The sequence below is a fragment of the Octopus bimaculoides genome, chromosome 20 (assembly GCF_001194135.2).
Source record: "Octopus bimaculoides isolate UCB-OBI-ISO-001 chromosome 20, ASM119413v2, whole genome shotgun sequence".
Lineage (NCBI taxonomy): Eukaryota > Metazoa > Mollusca > Cephalopoda > Octopoda > Octopodidae > Octopus > Octopus bimaculoides.
In genome coordinates, this window is record NC_069000.1 from 37,964,756 (window position 1) to 37,974,373 (window position 9,618).

General features: G+C 39.6%; 1 protein-coding gene across 1 annotated transcript in view; it reads left to right on the forward strand.

The window, feature by feature from the left end:
• LOC106875458 (uncharacterized) overlaps positions 1 to 9,618 on the forward strand; it is a 34,434-nt gene that overhangs the window by 21,867 nt on the left and 2,949 nt on the right. Inside the window, exon 2 of the mRNA XM_014923610.2 lies at positions 242 to 9,616. Coding sequence (XP_014779096.2) covers positions 378 to 9,616 — 9,239 coding nt within the window. The 5' untranslated portion in view covers positions 242 to 377. The remainder of the gene's footprint in view (positions 1 to 241; positions 9,617 to 9,618) is intronic.

Below are 9,618 nucleotides of genomic sequence, written 5' to 3' on the forward strand. Positions count from 1 at the left end.
CCTGCTAGTCGAAGATGCCTGTCAAGCTACCCCTTGTAAACATAAGGACACAGAAAATGTGTCAAGGCTGACAGGAAGCGGTGCAGCTTCCTAGGTCTAACCAACAGTAGTATTATTCCCTTCAGGGGACTGTCATATTAAATTGACAGCACACAACTACTTTATTTCTATGTTGATGTAAATGTCAGTGTCTTTTATAGTTCATATATTTTCATTTTGTCTGTTTTTTTTTTTTTTTTAGATGTCTCCTGTATTGATCAACACATGTTTCAACGTCCAGCCCTTGCTGAATCGTTACTGCTGGCAATCCCCTGAGCTGAGTATTAGCCTCACTAAAGGCTGTAGCAACAAAAAAAACGTTGCTCGGAGCCAAAGTTATGCAACAGAAACTCACAGACCACCTGAAGGTGATTCGACTTAGTGATGAATCAGTGAAGGAGCTACTTGTTTCTAAATCTGGATCTTCGACTCTGGACGTAAACTTCATTCCGAAACCATTTCTACTTGCAGAAAACTGTGAGGTTAAGAAATCAGTGAAAAACATCTGCGATCAAAGTGTTTTGCTTGAATTCAGAATGGCTGCTGATAAACAACTGACAATCGAAGACCTTATGAAATGCTGTAATTGTCAGGGATATTTTGAAAAAGATCTTTTTGAAACTCATTCTATCAGCTGCAAATCTGGGACATCTGTTCTTCCTTCAAAGGAATTGCTCAAATCATTAAAAGCAACCAATTCCCTTTCTAGCACCAAAGACTCAACCAAAGATAAACCAGTCAATGACTTAGAGCAATTTAACAGATCATCTCCTCAACCAGTTTCAAATTCTGCTGATTCATCACCAATATCTGTATTAGATTCTTCAGAAGAAGACTGTTGTGTTATTTTCCAAAATCAAAATGAAATGTATATTAAAGGACATGGCTTTCCGCAAGCGAAATCCAGTTCTCTGCCTTTAGAAGCTGCACCAAAAGATGTCACCACCAATGCTTCTCAATCGCCTGTTACAGATGACTTGATTCAGACTAACAACAAGATTGTTAATAAAATTATTCACAGAAATATCATCAGAAATGGTATCAAGTCACACAATGGTAAAAGTTATACTAATTCTTGCGGCCGTTCAAAAACAAGCAAGTATAACCAAAAGAATGTGTGGCCTTGTTTGTTTTGTGGAATAACTCAGGCAAAATTAGCACGGCACATACAATTGAAGCATCGAAATGAAGAGCGTGTCCTTAAAGCCCTTCAACTGCCAAAACCACAGCAACGAGATGCTTTCAATAAGTTTAAAAAGGAAGGAATTAGTAATGCTGTATCATTTCGGAAGTCCCAGAATCACAGTCGTATCGGTAATATGGTATCTAAAGCTTTCTACAAGAAACTACCGCGGCCTTGTTTTTACTGTGGGTTGATGCAAGCCAATTTAACTCGTCATATCCAATTAAAACACAAAGATGAAATACGGGTTCAACAGGCTGTGGCTCTGCCAAAGTTATTCCAGAGGAATGCTTTTGATGAAATGAAGAAAGATGGCATCAAAAAACAAAACATCCGACGCCTATCTGAGCTCTCAAAGTGTAACAAGCTGGTCAAAAAGTCTTTTGCTGCTGCTATTTCTAGCCTCCACGATAACGTTATCCTGTGCTGTCCACACTGTAATTATTCTGTTCACAAGGATGTCTTATCACAGCATATGAAGACTTGCAGGCCACTTGCTGCTTCAAATGGATCTGTGTTGACATTAGATTTAGCTGATAAACAAGGTTGTGAAAGTAATTATTCTAAACAGAATTTGCAATGCCAAGTTCCTAGTTTAGATGTAAATTTGGTTGAAGAAGGGCACAATATCTGCAAGATTGGCATTTTAAACAAAACAAGGAATAATAGGAGAAAAGATTTACCAAACAATAATGCTGCACTTCGGAAACCATGCATATCAGATGTACACCATACTAAATCGACAGGAAACGCTGAAAGTTTGGGATTAGCACCGACTGTTGAGAGAGATTATTTTAATACCAGAGTGTGTCCAGACAATTTAGAGTATTGTGAAGATGAAAGAAACGATTTAGAAGTGTCTTTTTCTGTAAAAACTACAAACCATGAAGATAAATTAAAAGATGTACTTAAATTTAGTGATACTGATTCTATTTATGTGGATGAGATTCTGATTGAACAAAGCAAAGACAAAGTAACACTGAACTTTGGTAAATCAGATTCTGACCTATATAGTAAAACTGACCATATTCAGAAGAATAAAAGCCTTGAATTTGTTAGTTCAGAGTGTGACTCACTCCATAACAAGTTGGAAACTGTTATAATCAAAACTCCACATTGTAAAGAAAGCTTGCATTGCTCTACATTGAAAGAGTTCCACACTTCACCTCATTCTAAGAACACAAATACTTTTGAAACTGTTGCCTTATCACCGTTTTCTAAACCATTTTCCTCTGAAGATGATAGCAGCTTTGTCAAACAAAAAGTAAATAGTTACCAGGATAGTGATCTGAATAATGTCTATATCCAACATCACGCAGACAAAGAAATGTCTTTAAAACCATCGAATGTTACCCATCGTTTTGGAAATGGCCCGTACAAGTTACTGAATCCCAAAACCGTGGAAAACATCGATGAAGGCAAAATTTACAAACGTCCTGCTCGTCTATGCCCATTCTGTGGAATAATGCAGGCAAAACTGAGTCGTCATATAAAGTTGAAACATAAACATGAAGAGTGTGTGAAACAGGCATTGAAACTACCTCTGCACGAACAGCGTAATGCTTTTAATGAATTCAAAAGACAAGGAATTTTGAAGGAAAATATGCGTAGAATTAACAGTCTTTCTGAATCTGATTGCCTTATCATAGAGAGAATTCCTTATGGACATATATCAATGGTTGTGTGTCCTTATTGTAAAGAATCTCAGCCTAAAGAAGACATTAACCAACACATTGTTACTTGTAAGTCTGTTCCATACTCCCTCGATACTTCCAGTCAGCTTTCTAGCCAAGGACCAAATTCTGACAACAGTAGTTCTAAATCCTTTGATAACGTTGACATCCAGCCATCTTCTTTAGCAGCCATGTCTACTTCATCATCATCACCACCACCATCTTTTGTATCTCCTGTTGAGAGGAATGATGAAAATGATAGTCAACGAGGTGTCTTAGACAACATCAGTGAGTTGCAGAATATACAAGATTATAATATTGCACCGCCAAGTAGCAAGAAAATCAAAACCATTTTCATTGCGCCAGAAGAAATTAATGTTGGAGACAGTGAAGTAAAGTTGATAGATGAAATCGACCAGACAGAAATAAGCGATTCCTCAAATAAACAGCATCTTCTAAATTCAGAGACTATTGTATTAAAGGAAGAAATTCTTGAAATTCCACCAGATTCTTGCGACCATTCTGATGATGTGACTGACTACAGTGTTCAACTATCTAATGCCAACCAAGCAACAGCATTGTTTTTGAAGTCTGAATTGAATAATGATATGTTCCAGCAAACAAGAGACCAAACCTCTGAGAAGCAACTTCTGTCATCAATCTCAGAGGAAATGGAAACTTACAATGATAGTAATGATAATAATAATAATAATAATGATAATAATAATAATAATATTAATACTGATAATAATAATGGCAGTGGGATTGTGAAAGAAGAGGTCGCTAATGAAGACATACAACTGATGTCTCCAGTTTCAATCTCAGATTCATCTGATGAAGATGCAACTTCTGGTCACAACTGTATCTCAGGCTCTTCGGTATTTGATAAGCATCTATCAGTCAAGAGTCAGGCGAATGTCATAACAATAGAGGAACAAACAGGTTTTGCTGGCAACAAACTGAGAACTTACAAAAAACCGTCTCGACCATGTTTATTCTGTGGTATTATGCAAGCAAAATTAACGAGGCATATCAAGTTAAAACACAAGGATGAAGAACGCGTTAAAGAGGCACTGCGGTTGCCACAGTCAATGCAACGTAGGATTTTTAACCAGTTTAAGAAGGAAGGCATCATGAAAGAAAATGCTAAAAGGTTAACAGAACAAGAACAGTATCAGGAATTAATTCCTGAGTGTACATTCCAGCCTGATTCCTCTCTATGGCTTGTCTGCAGTAACTGCAATGTATTTGTAAAGAAAGATGCGATGAAGGAACATATGCAGTGTTGTAGCCTTGCACTTTCTAATTTTAATACAACTGATTGGTCCTATGAGCAAGAAATGTTCACACATTCCCCTGTTGAAAGTTTTCCTGGTGAAGGGCCAAACAAAAGTATTTCCGTGTCTTCTCCTTCGTTGAAAGAAACTGATCAATCTTTTAATTCTACTTGGCAATATCAACAGGAATCAGATATTCCTTGCTCTGATGATGCCAAGGAGCCGAATTCGGGGCCTTTTATGAATTTAAAGTTGAAAAAAGAAGTTGAAGATTTAGAAGATGAAAATTGCAGTGCAGAAAATACATTGCTACATGAAGATGATATCAAATTCCAAAGTAACCCGATCCGGATTGAACCAATAACTGCTGTGTCAAACGAGGATTTTGAGGTGAAATACAAACCTGATTTAGATGATAATTCTTTTGAGAATGGAATCACCGAAAACCCGTGTGATCCCAACGCTGAATCAAACCATGATGTAGATAACTCTCAGGAGAATATATTAAAAGACTATGAACAAACTCTGAGTAATACAGAATGTAAATCTGAAAATTTAGAAAGCAGAGAGCTAATTGAAACCAATACTCTCCTTAAACAAGAAATGAGTGTTTCACTTTCTGTTTCTGATGCTTTTGATGATGCTGATAAAAGTGATGTTGTTTCTGTCAATAATCCATCTAAGCCACATCTTCCGTTGAATGGTTCAAAACCTTCAAGTAGTTCCATTGTTAAATGTAATCAAAGTTATTTTGGTAGATCTTACAAGAAACCCTCCCGTCCATGTCCGTTTTGTGGTGTAATGCAGGCCAAACTCACTCGGCACATCAAACTCAAACACAAAGATGAAGAGCGGGTGAAGGAGGCGATGAGCTTATCCCAGCCGTCACAAAGGCATGCATTTAATCAATTTAAGAAAGAAGGCATTTTGAAAAATAAATTATCTCAAATGGAAACTTGGTTTGACAAAGAACACAAGATAGTTGGTCAAGTGTTGCCATCTTGTCAACAGAATGCTGTGTGTAGCGGTTGTGATCAAATTATACCAATGGAGAACCTAAGTGATCATATGTTTCTCTGTGGCCGTGCGCACCTGCAATTAACTGATACGGTTACCGTTCAGCCAGTGACAGAACTCCCCTCCAAACCTGATACAATGGATAATTATGAAAATGGCATGGATAAAGATGATGACAATGGTTCTGTGTTTGAGTCAAATGAGGACCTCCCCACAACATCTGTTGAAGTTGTCAACAGTGATGAAACTAAGGAGGTGTATATTATTCGATTGGATGCACCAATGAAATCAGATAGTGAAAACAGCCATGCTACCATCAAAAGACTTTGTGATAGTTCTGATGCCAACCACAGAAATATGGATTTTGAAAACAGAAAGGAAGTTCCAAACATTACTATAATTGAAGAATCCTTAACCATTGTGGACCCTAAAAGAGTTCCTGAAATGCCAGATGCTGTAAGACCAAAAAGAAGCCTATCTGATCTTTCAGACAATGATTGTAATCTCATTCCAGATAATATCTCTGAGCAGGAAGCTAAATTTAATCTATCTTTGGAAGAACAGTCATCAATTACAAAGGAAAACAAAATGAATAACACAATCCAGCAACAGTCCAATAATGCTCTGAGAGTGTACAAGAGGCCTTCTCGGCCTTGCCCATTTTGTGGTGTAATGCAGGCCAAACTAACACGTCATATTAAATTAAAACACAAAGGAGACAGGAGAGTAAAAGCTGTCCTGCAGCTACCACAACTTTTGCAGCTGAGAGCCTTTAGTCATTTCAAACGAGAAGGCATCATGAAAGATAAACTCCGTCGAATGGGTGAATCTTCGATGTTCATGGATAGTGATGCTATTGAAGACATTGAGAGAAGGACATCCAGAAAGCTTGTTGGTGGTGGAAGACCTTTGCACTCGCAAGGTTCTAACTGTCCACACTGCAAGAAGCCTTTTGCGAAAAGCACACTGAGAAGACACATTGCAAAGTGCAAGTTCAAATGTGCAGACAGTGCAACTGTATCTACTTTGCAGTCAAACAGAAACATAAATCATGGCAGCGGTGCCATGAATAGTTGCAACAGGGGCACTAGTTTATCCCCATTTACAGCTGTATCAACAGATTGCTATCAGTTAGCAAATAATGTCGCCAGTTCACCCAAGAATCCCACTGTTATGTTACAGAAAGGGAATTCTGTCAGATCGATTAAGAAATCTGCTAATGAAGGAGATAGAAATGTTGAAAATATCATGTCTGTAGTTTCTGATTTTGATTTTAAAAGAAATTCTTCTAGTTCTGTTGTTAGAAATCAACAAGAACCATCATCTTGTTGTAGTGCTGATGTCCCTGGTGATAACCTACATGAAAGGCATAAAGAAGATAGGCACGACCAAGAGAGCCAGAAGTTTCTGGCTTTTCATTCGAACCATCACAAGAATCAGGAACAGAAACCGTTTGGTAGTAGAAAAATCGACAAACCTGAAAACCATTCCAATAGAAACTATAGACTACCTGCTGCAACCGGTTCTGTTGTTTTAGATATGGACTGTAGGCAGCAGCAGCATAAACAAATCAATGAATTTGATGAAAACCTGTTGAAATCAACTGCTTCTTCTGTAAAAACGAAAAAGTCTCCTTTGGAAAATGAATCACTTGCTCAAGCTAGGGAGTCGTCCAAAATCATGGGTTTGAATGAACATATTATTCCGAGTCACACCCTAATTGACAGATTTTCAGAGAAGCAGATTGCAAATGAAAGTCTTGTTCATCCTGAGATGAAAGGTATTTCAGACCCCTCACCTGAGGTTTGGTCAAGCCAGGCTGAGTGCAACAGACAAAGCAATTCAATTGAAACTCCATTTGGAACAGGTTGTCTAGACACTACCAGAAATCAACAGTTTTGTTCTTATCAAATGAACACTGGTAAATCTGGCCACGAATCTCTTCCAAAACTTTTGGAACCAATGGACAATTCTGAAGTGAAAAATAATAAATTTACTTGCCCTTCCCAAGACACCTTTTTTCTAAATAACATTAATATCAAAACGGAAAAACCATGTTCCCCAGTTGAAGACTTAACTTTTAGTGCTTTAGCCATGGAACAAATGTCTTCCCTTATTCAAGATGATTCTGGTCGAGATAACCACTTTTCTAAATATCCCGAGTTGAATGCAATGGTTGATTCCAAAGTGAATTCCTCTTTCATTTCTCATCCAGATATTAGTAGGACCGAGTCTCAGATAACGCTTTATGGTTTAGAAACGCAACCTTCTTACGGTTTGCCACCCATGTTCCCATCTAAAGATACCAATACTTCTTTGTCACCTGTAGCTTCAAACAAAACCAACATATTGCCACCGCTCCCAGACGAAGACTTCAAATTTGATCCTGCAAATATGTATTTATCATATGATTCTCAGGGAATATCCGTAGTAAACTACCAACCTGTTAACGACAGCATCACGGCTGTTGGGAGTAGTTCTAGTGGCAATGGATGCAGTGCAACTACGAGTGGACAGAAGAGTTCACAATCATCATCACCAAGACGTTTGGGAACAAACACTGGCGGACGCAGCAACGTCAGCCTTAATTCCGGAAGAGGCACCTCTTCGAATCGGAAACCTCCCACACCATGTCCATTCTGTGGCGTGAAACAAGCCAAATTAAAGCGCCATATTCAGTTACGGCACAAAGAAGAGGAACGTGTCAAGGAAGCACTAAAATTGCCTCCAAATCTTCAGCGGGATGCATTTCACCAGTTCAAGGAAGAAGGACTGGCAAACGAACTAAAGCGAGCCAATGAAAATAACATGGTGACAAATACCAGTTCTAGTGTTCGGAATGACATCGCCAACCAAAAAGGTTCAGTTTCAAAAGTACTCTGTCCTCTCTGCGACACATATTATGAGAAAGATGTCTTACAAATGCATATGATTGGTTGTAGTTCAGCTCTGTCCAATTTCAATGCTTCTGATTGGCTGACGAATTCTGTTCCCGACCTTGAGCTAAGTACCGAGGCAGATACGGAACAGTCGTCTGAAACTATGGCTTCTTTGAATCAGATATCACTGCCAACATCATTGCTGAAAGAGGAATTCGATGCACCTCCTGTTTCCGGTTCCAACGCCATGATGTCTCCCTACAAAGATTTCTCGTCTTATATTACTGCTTCCACCCAACCAGAGCAAGAATCACATCAACAACAACAACAACAACAACAACAACAGCAGCAACATCAGCAGCATCAACACCAACAACAGCAGCAGCATCAACACCAACAACACCAACAACAACAGCATCAACAGCGGCAGCAGCATCAACAGCAGCAGCAACAACAACAACAGCCCCATCAACAGCAACACCAACAGCAACACCAACAGCAGCAACATCAGCAGCATCAACACCAACAACAGCAGCAGCATCATCAGCAACAGCATCAGCAGCAGCAACACCAGCAGCAGTTACAAACTCAACAATATCTCGCGACACAAGACACAGACATGTTTGGTGGCGGCAACCCATTTGCGTCAAATGTCGATGGATGTCACATGGACTTTCGGATGGAATCGGTCGACAACAGTCCCAGGAATTCCTCTATGCAGCCGTTCAACGTCTCCACTTTCGGTTGCAGTTCTGTCGAAGAGAATTCGTCTTGCGATTCCTCCTGGAACCACAAGAGACCGAATTCGCTCAGCCATCAGCAACACCAACAACAACAACAACAACAACATCATCATCATCATCATCATCAACAACAGCACCATCTTCATCAACAACAACAACAACAACAACAACAGCAGCATCATCATCAACAACAACATTACCATCAGCATCAGCAGGAACAACAACAACAACAACAGCACCAACAACAGTATCTTTCACAGGAAAACTTATACCAAGGTAGCGGTCAGCAACCGTCTTTATATATAAAGGCTGGCAAACCTGAAGCCATGTCCAGTCTAGCATTTTCTGGTACAGAAAACTTTATGTTGATACCACCACCACCAGCACCGTCATCACATTCCCCAGTAAACATGCCTTCTTCATCTCCAGCAATAATGTCATCTCCTCTGTATGAGATCAATGGTGTCCAGAATAAGTGGTCCCATGCTGAAGGTAGCCAGCCTTGTGCCATTGGAGTGTTAGAAGAAGGGGCCACGTCTATAAAGCGTCAAAAGTTCAACAGCACATCTCCGTCTCCCTCATCGACTTCTCCCCTCGATTTCAACCATTCGCCCTTCACGCCCCCTCCAAACAGTTCCGTGGTCGGGCGGCACTGCTCACAGACATTGCAGCCGCCACCTCCACCACCACCACCACCTCTTCTTCAACAACAACAACAACAACAGCAACAACAACACACTGCACCACTTTCCTCAAGAAATTGCCAAAGCTTTACAAATGCTGAGGACGGGTTTTCACCCGTAATGT